The sequence below is a fragment of the Pinus tabuliformis genome, chromosome 7 (genome assembly GCF_031772625.1).
Source record: "Pinus tabuliformis cultivar Carrire ecotype Pingquan chromosome 7, CPIR1, whole genome shotgun sequence".
Lineage (NCBI taxonomy): Eukaryota > Viridiplantae > Streptophyta > Pinopsida > Pinales > Pinaceae > Pinus > Pinus tabuliformis.
Window position 1 is genome coordinate 714,826,248 of NC_142293.1, and position 23,883 is coordinate 714,850,130.

Here is a 23,883-nt window from a genome sequence, read left to right on the forward strand (position 1 = left end):
AACAATATGAAGAAAAAAGAAAATAATCGCGTAATCATTCCTTCTTATGTCGAGATTTAGAAAAATCATACATTGCAGAGTTGTAAGTGTTTTTGGCTTTTTGGATAACAATGACGATAAAATTCAACCACAATGAAAACTTTCTGTCTGATATCAATCTTTTTGTTTCCAAGCTACATCATCTTAATCATTTTCTAATAAAAAAAGGAATGCTTAAAGAAACAGATTAAAGGTTCAGAAACTTCCTAGTGTAGCTGTTTTCAACGAAGATTATCACTACTTCTTGAAATAAAACCAGGAGAAGAGTATAGGATTTCCAAAATATGATCTAGCGGAGGATCGAAAGCTTTTATGAAGAGCTGCAAAACAGATTTTTATATCAGCATAATTTAAAAATAAAAATGAAATTAAAATAACAAAATGGAAATTAATGAAAGTGGGTATATGAATCTTACCATTGGATAATTTCTTTTGATCTTATTTAAGAGGTATCAATTTCTCAAGTACTAGTTGACTTCTTTTTTTAGTTAACATTAAAAACATGAAGAAAGAAAACTAACCAAAATCCTATAATCCAAAATCATTTTTTATTTTATTTAAACTAAAGCAAGCAGTAAAATGTAAAAATGGAATGCTAGTGTTCAAGGGAAAACAAATGCATCTGAAATGAGAATGAGAATTTGCAGTAATGACTGTTTCTCAAAATATTGTAAGTTTCATATAAACTCCATGATTTTATAATTTGTCTAGAATCAAGACTAAATCCAAGATAATAAAACTTAAATGTGAAGATAGAGAGGTCTTGAATTCCATATTAAATTATGGAATTATGTATTTAAAACTAAAATATATGAGAAATCGAAATGATTTAAATATATTGCAAATTGGCCATTAACTGCTTTCTTACCATAGTGGTTACCCAAACTCGCTTTTAAAATAACAAATCGTCGTATCGAATGATTCGCATCACATGTTTCTTCACCATGTTTCGAGTTTAATCTGCAAGATTTCACCTTTGTTGCTATGCAGTATATCGATTAATTGTTAATGGCTTAGAATCATGCATTGGAAGCTATCGCATAAGAGGTTGCAATGGCAAATTGCCGATATGAAAACATGTGATGAGAAGATGTGCATGAGATGGAGTGATCCCATCATTGAAGAGATATTATATTGGGGATTAGGGAATATTTACATTGTGCTTCCCACATCGTACAACGCATATCACAGATTCAGAATTGTGATGTGAGCATAAAAAAATGCGATGAAGCGATGCGATGGATGACATGGCTAATCGGCGATCGGTGATCTTAAGCACATGAGGTAACAATTCTTGATACGTCGATATGCGATGAAGAGTGGACCTGATAACTTTATGATGAAAATTTAATAACATATCGAATCCGGGACATCGGCCCTTTTAAAGTTATGCTCTTACCATTATTGCGATTGAGCGGACGCGATATTTTTTATGACTTTGATTTGAATTTCATATCGGGTCCTTAATTATGTGGTCGTCGCAATATTGGTAAAATCAATTATCGGAGATCGGTGATTCACGATAATGGAAGTATACTTCAACTGCAAACCTTCGATATGTGAAATGTGATATGGCATATGTGTGAGGTAATACATCGAAGATCTTTTATGAACAATTTGTTATAAAAAATGCTAAGAGTTACTTCCGATGAAATCTTATGATACAAATGGTTGTGATATGGATGATGTGATATCGGAATGAAATGATTGACGAAGATGAGCGGGCTGAGAGTATTGCAAACATTTTCACTGAAGTATCATCAATATAAAAATCAAGTTGAATCCTATGATATTGCTTGAAATTTCAATTGGGTTTTCTGATGGTGGAAAGCAAAGTTAAAAATGCTCAAATTCTAATGAATCACAAATTAAAATTTCCATGATCCTGTTGCAAATTTGAAATGGGTTTGCTGTTTACTTCAAGTTTTGAAAACAAATGAAAACCTGCAAATAAAACAAAACAAAAATAAAAAATAAATTAAGGAAAAGAGAAACTAATAATAGATGAGAATGAACTTGTGAATGCGTACCTGGAAGGAAATTCTCAGTAGCTTTTACCTCATGAATCTTCATATTCTTTTTTCGATTTATCAAAATTTTGCCTTTGTTCAAAATCATCTCATTATTTGTTCTAAATCAAAGTGAGCAATCAGCGTAAATAAAATCTACTTATTCATGTTCAGGAAATATAAAATTTACCAGAAATAAATTTGAAAATAGTCTTCCCTTTTGAATTGAAACAACGATTTATTATCTCTGCTTATTCCGAATAACTTGAGAAGAATTTGTATTGTTATAGTCAATATTCAATAATGCCTTTAGTAAATGAATATGATGCGTATTGCAGCGTTAGATAATAAGCTAAAGATCCGAATGGGATAAAACCACTAATTGTGGAAGAATGTCAACACAAATTTAATTGTGTGCCAGGTGCATACTCAATTAAATTATGTCAATACATTATTCGAAATAGGCAGAGATGTATTCATGGGTAGAAGTATCGCTGCAAGAAATTTTTAAAAAGGAAAACAATAATTACAACTTTATGATAGGAAGAAAATGTTTCACTGAACATGTATGAAAATGGCTAATTGCTTTATTTTATTTTTTAATTTGCAAAACCGTTGAAATAAAAATAAACAAACTAAATTAATTCCACTGCTATTCTAACCATATACATGAAAATGGCTAGGTATAGTTATATTTCCAGTGTAGCCATTCTCTCATTTTAATTCTGCATATATGTATAGTTCAAATGTTATTAATAAAAATACAAATCTAATTAAACTAAAAAAATTAAATATGAAATCAGAATGCACAGTTATTGTTAGTAACTTAATTAAAACCTCCTTCTATTGAAATTTCCTTTCTAGTTCAAGACCAATTGAATCATATAAATCTGGATGGATTTCCATTAATGATTGGGAAATGTTCAAAAGAGAAGATGACAGGTCAGATTGTGGATATAAGTTTTTAAATTCAAAGGTCTGAAAAAAATTGTTAGTGTTATTTACAAATGTTAAATTATTAACAATCTTCCATGAAGGAAAATTTTCCAAATATTTTCAAATGAATTAATGAAAAATGGATGGAAATCTGTCAAATAAAATGGAAAATTATTAATTGAATTGGATTGCTGACCAGATCGTAAAATTACATTCTCTTGTTGACATCGCCTTTGAGAAGATAGAAGTTTTTGATGAAACATTAGCATTGATTGAAATTGAAATGTTAATAGCTTTTAATGCTTATGATTATAATATGAAACTTCAATTTTCCAACAGGGTAATGCATCAATTGAATGTTTAATAGTAAAGTGCTCAATATGCCAGCTTAAAGTATCAAAAATCTGAAAAATAAAATTAGAAATAAAATTTGATTTTAAATAAAAGAAGTGAGGAAACAAAAATAAAATGAAATCACTATTGTTACAACTAATGTTACAATATAATTGGGATCGTTTTGAAATAATTTTTTTTCACAATGATTGGCTAGAATTATGAAATTTGAGTAATTGTCAATTCCAACTTGTGAATTAGAAAACGAACTATGATTATGAATAGGAATGGGAGCTTGATCATGATATAAATCATAAATTGGAATGTTTTCTTGAATAGTGAAATCATGAAGATAATTTGCTGCTTTAAAATGAAGATTAGTTGGAATAATTTCTAAATTGAAATGTCCCTCATTTTTAGATGTTATTTGAATCTTCTCATGAGGATTCTCTTGAGAAAAATAGAAATCAACATCCTCAATGTCAGAGTAATTATCATAAATGACTTCACAAGATTCTCTAGAATTCCCTTCAATCTCATCCAATATATCCAAACAAGGAGGAACAAGAATTTCATGTTCATTAATGGCAAAAGAATGATCAATTATTGTTTCTCTATCTTGATAAAAATTTATTGGTAATTCATTTAAATCATCCTCTTTAATTTCTGAAATATCATTAATACCAAGAGGGGAAAAATTACCATCATTAAAAATATCAGGATAAAGGGAAAAATGTGAATCTGAAATAATGCAATTAAAAATGTCTCGGTTTGAGAACTCTTGTGCATTATGCTCATTGTAAATTTCAGATTGCAGATCATTTCTTTGCGTACTCATGCTTTTTTGAAGAAGATTGCTTTGCTGCTCTGATTTCGGCATTTGCTCATCATGGAAAAATTCAGAAATTTGTACAACAGTTTGCATGCTATTATTTACTTTGATTGTTGCTTGCACTTGCTGATTTGCAATCTGATTTTCTGAATTTAATGCAGAGTAACTTTCAAATTCCAATGCATCTCTTTCTCCAAGCTTTGTGAAACCACTTCATCACAATTTATTTGGACATCCATATTGGAATTCTCATTTATGTTGGAAGGGGATGAAACAGAACTTGAACTAATTTCATATGGATTGGGAATTGAAGGAAGAGAACAAATATGTTCAAACCAATATAGTGATTCTTCATTCGTAGGTTTATTTTCGACTTTAAATTTTAAACAATTCAAATGAAATCGAATATTAAAATCTCTAACAGACTCATTTTCTTTTCCTAGATATTCAATTTCATCACATACCTCATCATAATCATAGCTGTCAAATCTACAAATGAAAATTGTAACAAATTGATCTCAGCTGTGAATTGAGGCAATCGGAAGAGTTCTACACTAATTTCTGGCTTTTGCCGCAAATGTGAGAGTAAAAATTCTGCATAAGATGCCTTCATCAATTCCTTGAAAATCATAATTTAAAACATTTTGAATAAATTGAAGGACATGATTAAAAGCAGAAGAATTTCTCTTACCATTAAATTTTTCTTGAGACAAGAATCTTACCACTTCGGGTGGAGTATTGGAAAATGCACGTCCATGGATACAACTCCAAATTGGAAGTTTAAGAAGAGCCATCGTGATTTAAATAAAATGTTAAAATTGAAAAGACTCCAATAGACAAAAAGTCTCAGGCCCTCCTTCTAGCGCCAAAAATGTTGATGCCTCGAAAATCCCTGCAACTACAATGGGGGATAACCACCCGGTCTGGACCTTAAAGCAACTCCTTTTCAGTTTGGATTAGTGGCTCCAACTGGTTTAACTAGGTCCAATGACCTTCTCCCTATCACTATTGGTTTATGATGTATTTTTAAGTACCAATAGACAGGGATATCAGATCAACTTTTCTCGCTGATCAAGCAAGAGAATGACTCTTAAGCTGATTTGGGTTTAGCCAAGCCACAACTAAAATTTTGTCTCTTTAAGAAGAGGACTTAAAAAAATGTAGAACTTAATCTAAATGCAAGCTTATTCTATAATGCAAACAAAAATAAACTAATCCTAATCCTATCTCAATTAGACAGATATAGATCTAACCCAACCAAGAGCAAGATATTTAAAGTATTGGGATTTAAATATGTCTTGTTTATAATGAATATCATGTTAATGAAGTAGTTCAATTTACTGACATTATGGATACCAAAAGACATCCTATTGAGACCTCTTAATTGAAATAATCAATCAACAATACTCAGGAAGAAATTCACAAAAATGATATTGATTGTCAAATCAGTAAATCCGATAATTAAACAATAATGTGTAGAAATAGTTCATAACACATCACTATATAATAAATCAGTTTATAAGACAGATTTCTGAGTAAATAGTTACTCAAAAATTAGAATTTAATCCATAAGAACAGAGATACATAATAACAATATTGAGACAAATTACCCATATTGACAAAAGTGCACAAACATGAATAAAATGACACATTCTTGTTATCATAAAAATGAAACTGATATTTGAAACAGTAGTATTAGAGATACTAATTTATTGCATCCATTTCTCTCACCTTGGTCTCCAAGAGTCCTTTACATTGCTTGAACTTCTGCCTTCAAAATTAGAGTCACAATATTGCAAACTCTGTCCCTCATACATAATTCAAGATACAAATGAAAAATCCTCAATAATCCTTAGATCTGAGATTTTTTCTCCTCCCTCCTACAACTCTAAATTCCTATCACAGAAGTGCTTTTATAAGTCTAAAATTGCAAAAGAGAGCAATCCTTTATTACATTCTGCAATTTATTATTTATAATATTTCCAAAAGTATTTTGAGAGGAGAGTTTGTTGAAGAAAAAATCTGTCCAATCCAATTTTATTTGCTCAAAAATTCCAATCTTTAATTGTTGGAGCATTCTCATTGATTGAGATCCTTTTCTCCATATCTCTTCTACTGTTTTCCTGTAAAAAGAAATAAAAAATGAATTAAGATGCAACAATAAAATCAAAATATCATTTCTGACATTAAAACAAATCCAATCAAATGCAATTAATTAAATAATTGAAAATAAAATATAAGCTTTCTATTGATGCCTGGGATGATTTAATTGGCCAAGGATATTATTGACGAATGGATCTGCATTGAGAAGTGGCTTGGACAAATGAAAATGCAAAAAATTGATTCTGTTTTAGAAATTCGTAGCTTGATCTTCTCTCTGATTTTTGACCGAATAAATGACCAAATCTGTTAGTGAAACCTCCTCAAAAATGTTCTCCTTGATTTCATCTTTTCAATGAGCCGTCCTCGGCCTCATTTGGCCAAATAAAACTCAATCTATGAGCTTCCAAAATAAATGAGTTAATTCTGGAATTTCTGTCGCTACGCTAAAAAAATCAAAATTTTAATTAAAAATTTAATTCTAAATTAGAATTCTATTTAACTATTAATTAATTTTAATTTAATTATTAATCATAAATTAAATTATTATTAATCTAACTAATTAACTATTTATAAACTAATTAATATTAATCTAAACAATAATGAAATTTCAATTTAATTATATGCTACATATTAATTAATTTAATTAATATTTAAAATTAATTATTTAAATATTAATATTTATTTTAATAATAAAACTAACCTACACTACCTATCAACTTTTCACTCGTTCGTATGAGTGAGGAAACTTAAAACATCAAGCCTATAATAAAATTTGGTTTTATCTCTTATGCGTTTTTGCCCCTTGCTTTAATTGGCGATCGAAGTTGGAAGGCTATCGAGATTTTGAGAAATGTGTGTATTCAAAAAGTCCCGATGCAATCAAAATTCCCGATGCGATCGAAATAATTTTTATTATATTCATATTTTATCTATTAAATTTTATTTTAATTAAATTAATTATATATTAATTAATTTAAAATTTAATATTAAATATCAATTTTAATTTTGTATTGTTTTATTTTAATGAGGTTTATTTAAATTATGAAATTTTCTAAACTACAATCATTTTGAAAATAAATAAACTACAGCCACTTTGACATTATGATTTTTTGAGATTAGTAATTTATTTGAAATATTGGAGTAAATTACTAAAACTTTGTTGCTTCATGATTTGGTTGTATAAGTAAAAAATGAAAAAAAATGTTAGTAAGAACTAACTAGGTGTTAATATTTAAAATAAATGTATTATTGAACTAATTTATTTACAAAATGCAATATTGTACATTTTATGCATTTTTAACCTAGGCTAGATAAATGATGAGACTTCAAAGGAGTACCATTTTCAAACCAGTTGACCAAATGAGGCGAAACAAATGTCAATGGGAAGCTTATAAAAAATCGATTCTAACAAAGCAATCAAAACAAGAATCCAAATAAAATGAAAAATTAATAAAAACGTAAGGTAATCAACTAAATAAAAATCTTAAAAGGCGTTTAGCCAAAATTTTATAGAAAAGGTCCCATTTTTTTACTTGTTCACCTCAAATAATGGGGGGGTTGTGTTTTTACCACAACACTCTCCCAACCCCAATGGAAGCCAAATGGTTAACGAGATTTTTTTTGGCAACTCTTTCCTCATTATCATGGAAGAGTAAGAACCAATGGTAACACCATGGATTGCATTCACATTTTTAATAAGGATTTTAGGTCCAACTTCCAAATGCCCAATTCTTAGTGCTACTAGTTAGCTTAAGATGATATCTTGTATTGGTTCATCATTCAAGTTTGGTCTTGGATCAAACTTATGTGAAATTTTCAAGTTTTTGGGAATTCCTTTTTCCTTTGAGGTCTCTCCTAAGGTCCTTTGGGAGGGTGTGTTACAATGTATAACTAATAAGGTTGACAAGTGAATTACTTGTCATTTTTTGTTTGCAACTTGATTTCATGTTTCCTCTAAAATTATATCTTCTACCCATATGTACAACTGCTCTTGTCAAGGTTCTCTTTGCTATGGCTTATTAATGGTTGGGGCGTATTTTTTGCTAGAAAAACTTTGTGGGATCTTCTTTGGCTCAACCTACATGCAAGAAAGCATTTCCATTAGGTGAACTGGGTTTGGTATATAGTGAAAGAGTAAGGGAATTTGGGAATTATTGGCTACTTTGAGCAAGTTCAATCTTTCTATGCCAAATGGGTTATTGATCTAGTGGAGGGACATGAAAATTAGAAAGTTCTTCATAATTGCATTAAGGAGAGGTGTCAATAGGAAATTAGTTACTAAGGGTTGAACTTCTAAACTCTTGTGCTAAATTTGACTCGAGTCTAATGAAATACACCTTTGTAGCCAAACGTATATGGAAATCCTAGGAGAATATCCAACATTGCTTAACTTGGAAATGAGATCCTCTATAAATTGGACTCTCATTCAACCACTCCTACATTTGATGGTCCCCCATTATCTAGTTCGAGGGAAAATATTTGATTGAGGCATTTTGGTTCTTCACTAAGCACCCATTCAACAAAGGAATTGTCAAAGTGGGGATTTGATTGATGGTTCCTCCCACACATGGAAGAATTGGGAGGTTATCAAAATTGAATAGTGATTAGCTCGAGTAAACAGGCCCATTATTACTTTTTCCTTATATTATTCAAGCTCATAGTCATGGTGGTAAGATTGGAAATGGATTTTTTTTAAAGGTTTTAAAAAATATAAGCTTATAACTAGCTACTAGTGGCTTAGCCCTAGACTTAATATTGGGATTAAATTGAACAAATCATGGAGGCTGGTGTCTAAGCAATCTACTTAGTTATTTCAACTTCACTTTATTTGGAAAAAATCATTAAACCAAGGCTATCTTTGTTTGGTCCTTAATGCCCGGTAGCTTGCCCTTCGACCAATGTTTGAAATAAATGGGAGTCCCCAACCTTAATTGTTCCTTTTATTAGGAAGATGAAACTATTGCTTAATTGTTCATTTTATTGGGAAGATGAAATTATTGAACACCTATTTTGGTTTTGTTTATTTTCCAAGTCAATCTAGGGTTGGTCTTGCATGCTCTATGCCTAGCTCTTCCTTGGTTTTATTGTTTGGAAAGATTCTACTTTGATGGATAACTTCCCATGGGTGGTTGAATTCCATACTACATGGCAACTTGTTAGAATTAAAATTCTATTTTCTATTTGGAAAAATAGGAATGACAACATTTTCAAGCAAATTCTATGTGACGGTTTCACTTGGTTTGATAAAGATATTATGTGCCAACTTGCACTTGCAAATCTAGGTGCAAATTAAGAAAGTGCATTTGGGGTTTGTGCACCTTCTCTTGCTAATGGAGTTTAGGGGCTTGCCCCCCTATATAACGAGTCAAGTTCCCTTGCAAGTCTATTTGTCCCTTGGCTTGGTCCATTCCACCCAGTTTGGAACCATGCCTCACCATTAGGCTAGCTGACAGGTTCAAGACCAAAATTCCTCTTGCAGCTAGAGCCAAGAACCCCATAATTGACCATCTCCTTCTCTTCCTAAAAATAATAAGTACCCTCACCTACATTTGATAATATACATGGAGAAGCACATGGTGCACTGAGTAGAGGATGGATGAGACACCACGCCTTAGACTGATAAGCCTCTTGTCACTGGTTGGGCCCATGCCTTATGATCAAGACCCTCCACTTGATATAAGATCCATGACTACTACTTAGATTAAACATCTACTTTGAATGTGGTCCTCAAGCCATCTACTTTGTTATTATTATTGTTAGTCTAACTTTAGGCCATATAGTTTTCGTATAAGCCCTTGGGGATTGGACTATTTTGGTTTTGATTAGCCATTGAGCTTAGATTAAATTTGACCATCTCATAGAGCTCTAGGATATGGATTTTTGGTTTGTGGAGACAATTATGCGCCCCACATTTTTGTGTAGGCAAGGTTGTACATATCTTCTCTATTAATAAAATTCCAAGGAAAAATTATACTAAAAAAAGGAATTATCTTCAACACATAACGTAACATAAGTCGTGATATGTATTTAAAGGGTTTCAAGGGAAAAATAATGATAGTCCCTTGAGGAATTTCCAATGGAGGATAAGGACTTGAGTCCCTGGAACTATAAAGTTAGGTTGGGAAGTCTAACCCACTTGGGGGTTAAAAATAAACTAGTTGTAAGGGATGAAAATTAAGATACCAAGGTTTTACACATAATCAAACATATCCCAAAATCTAGGTCATGGATGCTCTCCTTATCCTTAGTGAGTCAATCTCTATAATTAGAAGACATAAGCACATGGTTATATAATCTTTTTCTTATAGAAGAGATTTCAAAATCTATGATACGCATTGATGCTAATTTATGAGTCTAGGCCAAATACATTAGAATGACATAACAGAACATCGATGAAATGAATGTCTACTTAATCTACATCGTCTCGGCTAAGGAAAATGACAATAATTGGTGGGAGAGGAGAAGTCTCAACATGATCAACGAATGCTAAAAACTCTTGAAAACTTTCCTGGGTTTTCAAGTCAAGAAACTCCTATGACGACAACTCAATAATAAGTGGGGAGGTCTTGTGGATAATTGAAAAATTCCACACAAAATGTGGGTTTGTCAACACTACACTCCTCCATTGAATAATACCATATAATGTTTAATTTTAGCACTAGAATAACCTCATCAATAAACTTCAAAGATTCAATACTTTCTTGTGAATCCTTAAGGTTGAGGATAAAACAACAAGGAAATACCCTTCGAAGACCTCAAAACAAGAAGCCTCTAGCTTCTTGTGTTGGCATCCTAGGCATTATTGAGGTCTCTTATATCTTCAACAAATTTCTACTTCATTCAAGCAAATAATAATTTATTTAAAGTAAAATCCACAACAAATGGGTGGTCATAATACTAACTTTTTGACCACCATAAGGACCTCAACTTAGTTGATTTTCTAATAGCCATCGATGTTTCTCAATCACTTTATTAGTTATTGCCTGAATGCCATCTCAAAATCAAACCCACAGTGGGGAAAAACTATCAATTTTATATAGAAACTTGCCACTAAACATAGGAAACAATGGAAACATTCACCCATAAAACCTTCACCATCTTCTAAACCTATAAGTTAATCACATACAAAGCCTTGCTATCTTTAAAACCCATAAAATAATCATACAAAGTATTCACCATCATTTAAACCAAGGAAACAACCTTGTTGCTTCCCGTCTAATGTAATGCATAATTTATAAACATTTTACACACTATGTATGTAAGTTATGGAATAACATTGTGTTAGAGTCTAGATTTCCCAATGTTCATCAGGGGGAAAGCATGAAATTGTTAGTAAGAGGACTGTCCACTTTAAATGCTACGAAATCTATAGGCCAACACAATAATATCTAGAAATTCACATTCATTATGACACACCATGGAAATAATATATCCTAGGGAAACCCTTGGGTACTTTCCCTCATTTCAAGAATGGTACCTAAAGTAAACTCTATAGTCTTTAAGATACATATTTAAAGTTAACAACTTATCAATAAATTATATAAGAAAGAAAGAAATTATTTTAACGTCCACGAGGCTAAAAATAGCCTATGGGACAGATTGCTTCTTCATCTGCTTGATGTATTCGGCTCTTTTTTTGTGAAGCTTCACAATAAATGCTCCCATCTTCTCGACAAACCCCTCGTTAAATAGATTATCCCAAGAATTAGCTGCCAGCGTATTTGCATAACTTTCCCTGTTGTCTTTGAAGGCCTCACAATTGACTCAAAAAAATATGTAAAAAAAAAAAAAAAAAATTAGATTAAGGAAGATAACATTTTTCCATATTCCCATATAAATTTATTTTAACACCACTATTTATAATGCTACAATTTAGACGAGAACATTTACTTAAACAATTTTATAAGATGTTTGTTCTTTATAGTTTTCACATGGATGATATGACCATGTTACCTTCTGGTGGTGATATCAAATAAGAAGAAAATGACCTCTTATAAATCTGACTTAAATATTGAATAACGGAACGTCAATGTTGGAGGGAAGAATAAGTCCAATAAGAGTCTTAAATATTGAATAATGGAACGTGAACGTTGGAGGGAAGAATAAGTACAATAATAGTCATAGCGATGCTTTCACTGCTGCTGGCCACTTCTCGTGACATCTAACGAACGAAGCAGGCAAACATCATCATGGAAATATAAGCATCAATTTTGATAAAGCAATCTCCATGGTAGAAATCTGATGTTCGAATTCATATCATGTATTTATTTTGTCCCTATGTTAGACCAAGGAGTCAAAGGACTTATATGACTAGGAATTCTGGACTGACTAAATTTGATGGAGCAAGCACAGCGATGCCAGTTTTGGCTGCCCAACAAGAAGCGTTTTTGTGCAAGTTCTCCATTGTTTGGCACTCAGTAAGTGGGCGTTTCCATCCGTCTTACTTCATTGTATTGTGTTCCGTTCTAGTATATTTGTCACTGTAATGTACGATTTCGTGGGTTATTAGGTTTTGCGGGAATCACAAGCCTGCTTCGGTGGAGGCGAGGATTCCATGCCCAGTCGATCCGTCCCAGTAAGAATTCAAATTTAAATTCAGTTTTCAGTCATAAAAGATCCCAAAATGATATTAACATCAAAATGCATCAATGGAACTTATTGTGTCATGCTGGGAGGTGCGTTTATTGGCCAATAGGGTTCGCGTGTTCAACTTCCTGGAGTGAATTCATTTGCATTTACAACAGGAGCTGCATCATATGTGGTCGTGACTGTTTGCCGAGAACTTCCGCTTGCTGTAGCTCGAACGATTTTTGTGAATTCATTTGCATATGTGGTCGTGACTATTTGCTGAGAACTTCCGCTTGCTGTAGCTCCTACGATTTTTATTACAATTTACATTTTATTCTTCGGGAGTAAACTGCAGAATAGCACCTGTAAAGTCCTGGGGTTATTTTTTTGTCCTACGGCTTCTTATTTAGACTAGAATTTGTACAACAGAAGTTATTTCTTTATAAAATAGTAGATATTTCTTCATATAAATCACCCTAGTAGGCATGCACCATTAATATAACAATAAAATGTAGGAGGCTTCTTAAATCCGCAATAGTTGGACCAACTGTCCAATAACCAGATTATCCAAAGTCCACTGATACTGCCGTCCGAACAAAAGAAATCATATTGTGCTAAGTCGTGTGCGTTAATTTTCCACGAAATCTTGCAACTGCTTAGATGAATAATCTGAAACTACTTTATTTCACCAAGACACAGAATTTCTTAACACTTATAAGCAGCGGAATTAAACATAGAGATAAAAAACACAGTCACACAATTACACAACTATTTTCTTGGGAAACCCAACTGGTAAAACCCTCTTCTTTGATGTGGTCTTTTATATACTGAGCAATTGAATCAATTACAAGGCAAACTGTTCAACTGAGAACACACTTGTTCTCTGCTATACTAGCCTGAACCACCCTGCAATTATGCTGACCCAGCTCCTGCTTCCTTGCTCTCTGCCTGGCCCGAATTTCTTGTGCACAGGTCTCCACTGCCTGGCTCGAATTCCTTGCTCACAGGTCCCCTATTTCCTAGCGCAGAGGGCCTCCTAATTCCTAGGACGCAGCTCTTATTTCTGAGCGCAGAATTGCTTGCTAATTCTTAGCGCAATTCTGCCACAAGAAAGCATCCTCAATATTGTGCACTAGCTCCTCTAAGTACGCACACCACAACCCTCTCTCTCACAATCTCGTGAGCTTTTGTCTTGTCTCACAACCTTGTGCATAAAACAACTGAATAACTTGTGCCTATAGTAGGCAAGTTACAAATTTAGAAGTTGAGTTGTGACTGACTAGTTAACTGAGTCGAACTAGTTCTCTTCTCCAATCATCACTTGGAGTTATGACTCGTCCTCCTCCAATCAAAGACTGAAGTTGCCAACTCGTCATTTTCTAAATTCGAACTGCCATATATCTTGTTGTTAACTGAACAAGACTCCTCTTTAACGGGAGCTCCAACTCTTTGCATGAACTTGTTAATTTTTTAGGGCTAGATTGTTCTCTGCTGTAGATAATTGCATTTTCAAACTTTTTTCAATATTTTCTTATAACATTCACCCCATAACATTATATCATTATTAGCAATTATGCAAAGAGAACAATACCATCAACAATGCAGCGGAACAATAAAGAACAATAGAAGAAAAATATGCACAGAAGAGGCACCAGTGTTTAGGTTAGAGACTAGGGCAAAACCCCACAAGGGGGAAAACCCAACCAGATTCTTCTTTTATTAGATTTTCATCAAATGTTCAGCTAAGATACAAGGTACAATAAGAATGAGATACATTAATCACATCAGGCCTCTTAGGGCCAATCCAAGTCAGTTCACAACTATGTTTGTTAATTGAACGATTTGATCTCTAGAGAGCTGCTGCCATATCATAGTCACAAGAAGTAACAGTCATGTCATAAGGAACGTCATCACTGCCACGAATCAGTACTATCAAATGTCATCAAATGTCACTGTTATACAACTAGGTCACTGTCATAGATTACTGTCAGGAGCACAAACATCACTGCCATAAATCACTGTCATAAGAAGCAAGGAACTCTGCCATAAAACACTGTCATACTGTCATACATATCACTGTTAAATCATATTGCCATATGTATCAAAGGGTGCTATCATATTACTGTTATCTCTTAACAAGGAACACTGGCATATTAAGGTTTCCGTCATGACAAGGGACTATCAATTACTGAACAAAGGTTACTATCACAACTGAAGAAAGATCACAGTCATACATTGCTGACAAACACACACTGTCAATTATATGAGTACCACTACCAAGTCATTGTTGTTATTGTTATCAAGAGTATTTTCTCATTGTCATCCAAAGCATAGTCTCACGGTCAATGTTATACAAATCACAGTCTCACTGTTCATATGTCAAGGTTACTGGTAGGCAACAAGATCATTGTAAAGTTTCCAAATCACTGTCATTGTGGCACAAAAATATGCAATGCAAGTCATATCACAAAATACGTGCAACTGGAATGTGTACTATAAAAAATGCGAGTCATACCAAAAATGTGAGCCACCATAGAACATTAAATACGAGCCCATAGAGAGTCAATATAAGCCATAGTAAAGTAACATGAGCCATAGTAAAGGAAGAGCGAGCCACAGATGATGAAGAGCGAGCCATAAATAATGAAGAATGAGCCACAAATGGTGAAGAGCAAGCCACATAATATAAGCGGATCACTATAACTAAGTACGAGCAACATACCACAGAATATAGCCAAACCTCTGTAACGTATGCAAGCAACATACCATGGAATATAGCCAAACCACTGATACAATGTGAACCTGGAATATGAGCCACCACTGTAATGTAGTGTGAGTAACAATATGATCTAGCGAGCCGCAGTGCCATTGAAATATATAGGTCACTGAGTATATATATATATATATATATATATATATATATATCGAGCCACTATGGAGTACGAGCTTCAGAAAATAATGCAAGTTACTCAGAATGGAAGGCACAGTTAATCGAGCCATTGAGAAATGTGTGCTTCAGAAAATAACGTGCTGTAGAGAAATAGTGTACCACAAAATCATGTATGTGAGCCTTAGAAAATAAATTTGATCCTCAGATACATACGAACCATAGAGCCTTCGATACATACGGGTCTCAGAGATATACGAGCCTCAAAATGCGAGATTGTTGTCATCCAAAATGAGCCACAAAGATTGGAAATTTATAGTTAATCGTATATATGAAGGGACACGTCCCTTAGGGCAAGTCGACTTGAAATTTTTCGAGGGAAATTTGAATTTGCTGAAAAATAATATTAAATATCATTTCCAAATAATTTCTTTCTCAAATTGTCATCAAATTAATAATAATAATATTTCTCCCTTGTTCAATTGAATTTTCCTTTTAACCTATATAAATCCTCTTTGGGGCTTAATGGGCTTTCCTTGGTGTAGTTGGGTCTCCCTTTGGGGAAATTCATCCCGAAGCGCCCAAATTTCAACGCTTCCTCTCAGCTAGGGAGGAATTTCCATCTGCATCGTAAGTCTCATCTCGAATGTCTCATCATTGGTACATCATGTCTCATCTTGTCTCGTCTCATCTCATCTTGTATCATAGAAGAAGAATAATCCACAACCAACAGTAGGGGAGATCGATTAGATCCTCAAAACCCTACAAGTCTCCAGGTCAAGTTCCATGACCTTTATCTTAGCTGCATTAGCAAGTCATCCATCACATCTCGTTTCAACTTGTTTGTCCTCTGATCATTAGTTGAACAATGATGTCTCAATCTAAAGAAGAAGAATCATCATAGGGGAGATAAATTTGCTACCCTATATCCAAGGACAATAGGAGAGATACGACTTACCATCAGAAGTAAGGATCACGCACACCAATTTCTTGACAATAGCAGAGATACAACTTACTGCAAAGGGTAAGGATCACACACACCTATTGTCCATTGATCTTCCCACCTTGACCCTCAAGAATCAAGTGGTAGAACACCTGCATCCCATCACTTGGGAGAGATACCACTTACCATAAAAGGTAAGGATCACACACACCCAAGTCTCCTCACCCATTGGCCAGATGGGTGGCAATCCCTACAAGCCCAGCTTGAGGGTAGGATGCATACTGGGGTATACTTTGTCATATCCAAGAATTGATAGGGAGAGATACAACTTGTCATAAATGACAAGGATCACACACACCCTATAGTGACAATAGGAGAGATACAACTTATTGCAGGGGGTAAGGATCACACACACCTATTGTCCAGAGGTCCCTTAACCCTAGGATCTCTCTGACTCAATTCCTCTTCCCGTGAGCTCAAACAAGGGGGAAGAGCATAGCTTAGTGTCCTCGATCAACTGTGACCCTTTCCTGAGAGGGTCACATCCATTAGTCTAAGCTACTCTCTACAGACTAAGAACTTCCCTTTTGGCAAAGGCTTTGTGAACAATGTCAACTATCTGCTCATTAGTTGAGATGAATTGGAGTCTTGTTGCTCCTCCCTGCGCCATATTCTAATCTCAAAATGCTTGGATCGGTCATAAAACACAGGATTCTTTGAAAGTTAGATCCCACACGTATTATTGTAGTATATCATAACACATGCTTAATGATCTCTCCAAAGAGCTTTCTCAGACACATTGACCCACAACTAGCCATGCTAGGAACAATTTGCTCTGCCTCAGTCGTACTCAAATCAACAATCTTCTATTTCCGGCTCATCTAGGAAATCATGGTAGATCCTCAAGCTAAAACGACATCTAGATGTGCTTTTTCTATCAATCAAAATTTTCAGTCTCAGTCAGCATCAAAGTATCCATCAAGTTTCTGTTAGTGTGTCTCAGCCCATGATTAATAGTTTCATTTCGGTACATGTTTAGCAACAATTCAATATACATATCCAATCTCTATTTGGCTCATGCTACAAAGCAAGAATTGATCTGATTGCTAGCTCATTATGGGATCCATCAAAATCTGAACCTGAGGAGGAGTCTCTCTCAATTGCTTTAGTGTAACTCATCATGCCAAGTCTTAGGCAACATACTTCCCTTAACAATGAAAACCTCATCACTAATCTCGAGATATTGTTCATCTGGGCTCATAGGTCAGCTCCCTTTGGCACTGAATACTAAGATGATCTGATCTTGTTAAGACTAAATTGTTAGAATATAAAATGAAATCTCAAAGACATACCTTTAACCATGAAGAGAGGTTTGGGTCTGCATTAGATGTCCATTAGTCCTAGCATCTCAAGCCCAGGGGACTTGCCAAAGTCCATATGGGACTTTCTTCAATCTGTAATCATGAGTCTTTTTCTCATGTGTGTTAAAGACTTGAGGTAGCTCAACCTACGCTTCTTCCTTGAGAACATCATGGAGGAAGCCAACTTCACATGCATCTGGTTAGTGCATTTGTCAACAAGAGCTACAATCCTCTCCCTTTGAGTGCATATTCCTTATCACTAATGAATTTAATATTGCAGAAGCATTTGCCACTACTGTATCTTATCATCTAGAATGGTCCTTGTATGAAGGACATATAACTCTCATCCTCTCATCAGACTGTTGCATTCAGTTTACTCCCTCTGAATAATAAGTCTCTTCAATCATAGTTGTCATCTAGAAGACTGCAATCCTTTCTCCGATGTCTTGATCTTTCAACTTTCAAGTGTCACTCTACTCTTGGGATGGCTCTATATCTTCCTCAATCTTGATATAGAGGACTTGGTCCTCACTTCCATTAGATGTACCTATGACCCCAAAACAAGAGCAAGAGTAATAATAACAAAGTAAATAATCATAATGAAGGTGTACCTGGTGATGAGGTAGGACTATCTTTAGATGTAAGAGTATCTCCAAGTTCTTGCACCAGCTCTCTTTAAGTCTAACCCTTCTTGCACTACTTTGCATCTTGATGATCATCAAGAAGGATATGCTTTCCTTAATCACATCCTCATCCAAGAAGTTAGAAGCATTCAAATATTCATGCAAGAAGAATAAACAATAGGCCAAAAATGATAAATCTAAACAAGAGCCGTGTCATAGAGAAATAACATAAGCCTTAAAAGTACTTATCTTTAATGAGGTTTGTAGGAAGCTATCAACTCCCTCTTGGTCATGTCTCCATGAGTCACCATGGTCCATCTACCATATGACAATGTCGTCTTTAGATGAAATGTACCATCTTGAGCACCACCTATATCCTTAATTTCCTTCGTCAACAACCAAGCTCGACTATCGATGACCACTGGATCTTGCATCATAACCTTTCCTAGGGTTCCTCTTAGTCTATCCCAAATAACTTTATAACTTCTGATTGATCATCTCATATAAAGAAACTCTGAATCATACCAAGCCCTTTTCCACATCAAGGCCACTCCTAGGGTTTCTCCCAAACCCTAGCTTCCATTTGCAAGAACAAAGGACTTTCCTAGGGTTTGATTCAAACCCTAGCATTCTTTTAGGTCTTTGCCATCTTCATCCTCTTCACTCTGCTTGACCATAAAATCCATCATAGATGTCTTCATGTGGGTGATCTTTAATGACTTTTCTTCAGCCTAGCTTTGATACCATGTTAATTTTTTAGGGCTAGATTGTTCTATGCTATAGATAATTGCATTTTCAAACTTTTTTCAATATTTTCATATAATATTCACCCCATAACATTATATCATTATTAGCAATTATTTATAGAGAACAATAACATCAACAATGTAGCGGAACAGTAAAAAACAATAGAAGAAAATCATGCACAGAAGAGACACCAGGATTTAGGTCAGAGACTAGACAAAACCCCACAAGGGGGTAAACCCAACCATATTCTTCTTTTATTAGATTTTCATCAAATGTTCAGCTGAGATACAAGGTACAATAAGAATGAGATACATTAATCACATTAGGTCTCTTAGGGCCAAGTCAGTTCACAACTACGTTTGTGAACCGAACGATCTGATCTCTAGAGAGCTGCTGCCATATCATAGTCACAAGAAGTAACATCCATGTCATAAGGAACGTCATCACTGTCATAAATCAGTACTATCAAATGTCATCAAATGTCATTGTTATACAACCAGGTCACTGTCATAGATTATTGTTAGGAGCACAAACATCACTGCCATAAATCACTATCAAATGTCACTGTGATAAGAAGCAAGGAACTCTGCCACAAAACACTGTCATACTGTCATATATATCACTGTTAAATCATCTTGCCATATATATCAAAGGGTGCTACCATATTACTGCTGTCTCTTAACAGGGAACACTGCCATATTAAGGTTTCTGTTATGATAAGGGAATGTCAATTACTGAACAAAGGTTACTATCACAATTGAAGAAAGATCACAATCATACATTATTGACACACATACACTATAAATTATATGAGTACCACTATTGAGTCATCACTGTCATTGTCATCAAGAATATTTTCTCGTTGTCATATAAATCATAGTCCCACAGTCAATGTTATACAAATCACAATCTCACTGTTCATGTGTCAAGGTTACTGGTAGGCAACAAGATCACTGTAAAGTTTACAAATCATTGCCATTGTGGCACAAAAATATACAATGCAAGTCATAACACAAAATGCGTGCAATTGGAATATGTACTATAAAGAATGCGAGTCATACCAAAAGTGTGAGCCACCATAGAACATTAAATACAAGCCCACAGAGAGTCAATATAAGTCATAGTAAAGTAACACGAGCCATAGTAAAGAAAGAGCAAGCCACTTATAGTGAAGTGCGAGCCACAAATGATGAAGAGCGAGCCATAGATAATGAAGAGCGAGCCACAAATGGTGAAGAGCGAGCCACGAAATATAATTGAATCATTGTAACCATGTGAGAGCAACATACCACAGAATATAGCCAAATCTCTGTAATGTAGTGCGAGCAACATACCACAGAATATAGCCGAACCACTGGTACAATGCGAATTTGGAATATGAGCCACCACTATAACGTAGTGTGAGCAACAATACGATCTAGCGAGCCACAGTGCCACTGAAATATACGGGCCACATAGTATATATATATATATATATATATATATATATATATATATCGAGCCACTGTGGAGTATGAGCTTCAGAAAATAATGCGAGCTACTCAAAATGGAAGGCACAATTGATTGAGCCATTCAGAAATGCGTGCTTAAGAAAATAACGTGCTGTAGAGAAATAGTGTACCACAGAATAATGTATGTGAGCCTTAGAAAATAATTCTGATCCTCAGATACATACGCACCACAAAGCCTTACAATACATATGAATCTGAGAAATACACGAGCCTCATAATGAGAGATTGTTGTGATCCAAAATGAGCCACGAAGATTGGCAATTTATAGTTGATCGTAAATATGAAGGGACACATCCCTTAGGGCAGGTTGACTTGAAATCTTTGGAGGGAAATTCAAATTTGCTAAAAAATAGTATTAAATATAATATCCAAATAATTTCTTTCTCAAATTGTTATCAAATTAATAATAATAATATAATTATTATTTCTCTTTTATCTAATTGAATTTTCCTTTTGACCAATAGAAATCCTCTTTGGGGCTCAATGGGTTTTTCCTTGGGGTAGCTGGGTTTCTCGTTGGGGAAATTCATCCTGAAGCTACCCAAATTTCAACAGAACTTGTGATGATTATTGCCATAGACTGGAAATTAACTCACCACAACTGAAGTCTATCTCCTGAGGACAATTTGAGGTCTTTTTGGCCAAGGCATGCACCAAAGAAGACATTCTCTTGCTACACTTTCAACACTCCCTCTTAGTGAGGAAGGTACTTTTGGAAGAACCTCTTCCACCTGGATTTGTCTCCAACACTTCTCTTCCTCTGAACCAGAATACTTCCCTGCTTTTGGCTGCGGAATCTGATCTGAAGACATGTTCTTTCAAACCATGCTCTGCAAGTCTACCACCTTAGTCATAAGGGCCATGTACCTCGTTTATCTCTATGGCTGCTCTTTCTGCCTAAATGTGGTATATTGGGAGATCCAACTCTCTCTTGAGCCCCCTTAAACAACTCTTTTGCCCACTTGGTTCGAACTCTCCCTATACTGGGAGTCACTGAGTGACTACCTCCACTCGCCCTAGGCTAAGCTCCTCATCATTTTGCTGGTCGGCCCAATTGCCGACTAACCGAGACTCAAATCGAGATACCTGCTGAGGCTCCATCTTGAGAGCTTTATCTTGCTCTCACTCAATTGTTACTTTTCTACTTTGCTCACTACCTACCTTGTTGCTCAAGGTTGCACCTGTCTTAAGCTATAGCAGGTATAGGTTCTTCTTCCTTACACCTATCTGCTTCTTACATCCAGAAGCTAAGTGTTGGAAGTAAGCCTTACCTTTTAGAAGATGACATCATAACCCTTGTCCTCAGGGGTATCTACCGACACAAGGTTTTGCTCAAGGCCTGGAACATAGAGGACATCTCTGAGATGAATAGGATTACCTGACTCCCTCTGAAAAATGATAGTACCAACTCCTCTAGCATACATACCATCATCTCCCAGCTTGATCTGAAATTGCATGCCCTTCTCCTTTAGGTGGCTAGAATACTTCTTGTTCCCGGTCATGTGGAAGGATCTCTTGAATCAATATACCATACACTGTTGTTTGCTGAGCTTGCCATGTAAGCAATCAATGAGAAATCTTTCTTGAACTGAGCAAAAAATGCATCTACATCCGCTAATGCAACTGCATGATCCTTCCTAGACTCCTCCTTTCGATTAGGACACTTAGTGGCATAGTTCCCAAAGTCATGGCAATGGAAGCACTTGATCTTGCTTAGATCCTTCTTCTTCTTCTCGCCCTTCTGACTGAGCTTGGCCTCTATTTGGCCCTTCTTGCCCTTGGCTCTGCTGCCTTTGCTTGCTAGGGCAATGTTCTCCTCGTCCTTTGTCTTCATCGATCTACCATCTCTCGTCCCTCTCTGAATTTCCTCTTGAACGCAATCACTCCAAAACCTTTCCCAACTGGGAAAATTTTCTTTGTTACTCACTGCCCCTTGGAAGCCATACCAAGACCTATGAAGTCCCACAAGCGCAAGACTCACAACGTCTTTTTTTGCTATTGTCTCGCCCACACTACCTAGCTCATCCCAATACTTCTTAGGTTCTGTTTGAGAGCTAGCTTCCTGACATCACTGGAACCTTGATACAGATCTAAGATGGCTTTAAACATCTCAAACATTGTCTTCTTCTCATGGAGATGAGGAATAATATGGTCTCTAACCCCTCTCTAGAATGATCCTCCTCGCCTTGGTGTCATTCTTAGTATACTGGGCCAATTGTTGGGGATCTTGAGGTGACACTATAGCCTACTTGATAAACTCCCCCACCCCATTATCTTCCAACACTACTGTGATTCGCTCCTTCCATGCACAGAAATTCGAGGCTCCCTCTAAATTGTGATTGACCTTAGTCCTAGGAACGCCATACTGCTATCCAAGGAATCACTTTTCTCTACTCTTCAAACTCTAATGCTCACCTTCCTCACTGATTTTCGCTTCTTCACTTAACTAATCAACATTGTGCTTTTCTTTACACTGATCTTTGCTCTGATACCACATTAATTTTCCACGAAATTCTGCAACTGCTTAGATGAATAATGTGAAACTACTTTCTTTCACAAAGACAAAATTTCTTAACACTTATAAGCGACATAATTAAACAGAGATAAAAAACACAATCAGGCAGTTACACAATTATTTTTCTGGGAAACCCAACTGGGAAAATCCTCTTCTTTGATGTGGTATTTTATTGACTGAGCAATTGAATCAATTACAAGGCAAACTGTTAAACTGAGAACACACTTGTTCTCTGCTATACTAGCTTGAACCACCCTGTAATTATGCTGACCTAACTCCTACTTCATTGCTCTTTCCCTGGACCGAATTCCTCATGCACAAGTCTCCATTGCTTGGCTCAAATTCTGTGCGCATAGGTCTCCACTGCCTGGCCCGAATTCCTTGCACACAGGATCCCTATTTGCTAGCTCAAAGGGCCTCCTAATTCCTAAACGCAACTCTTATTTCTTAGCATAGAATTGCCTTCTAATTATTAGC

The 23,883-nt window shown here is 35.1% G+C and overlaps 1 protein-coding gene across 9 annotated transcripts in view; it reads left to right on the forward strand.

The window, feature by feature from the left end:
* Positions 1-12,368: 12,368 nt before the first annotated feature.
* The window catches only part of LOC149249523 (tRNA:m(4)X modification enzyme TRM13-like), a 306,935-nt gene continuing 295,420 nt past the window's right edge, over positions 12,369-23,883 (forward strand). For 2 of the 9 annotated variants that reach the window (XR_016266777.1, XR_016266778.1), the window contains exons 1-2: positions 12,369-12,668; positions 12,761-12,826. Coding sequence is in view for 6 of the 9 variants with exons in the window: in XM_089458728.1 (XP_089314854.1) it covers positions 12,589-12,668; positions 12,761-12,826 (146 nt within the window). In the remaining 3 variants the exon portion in view is untranslated. The remainder of the gene's footprint in view (positions 12,669-12,760; positions 12,827-23,883) is intronic. The other 7 variants (XR_016266776.1, XM_089458728.1, XM_089458733.1 and 4 more) reach the window with 7 other exon arrangements.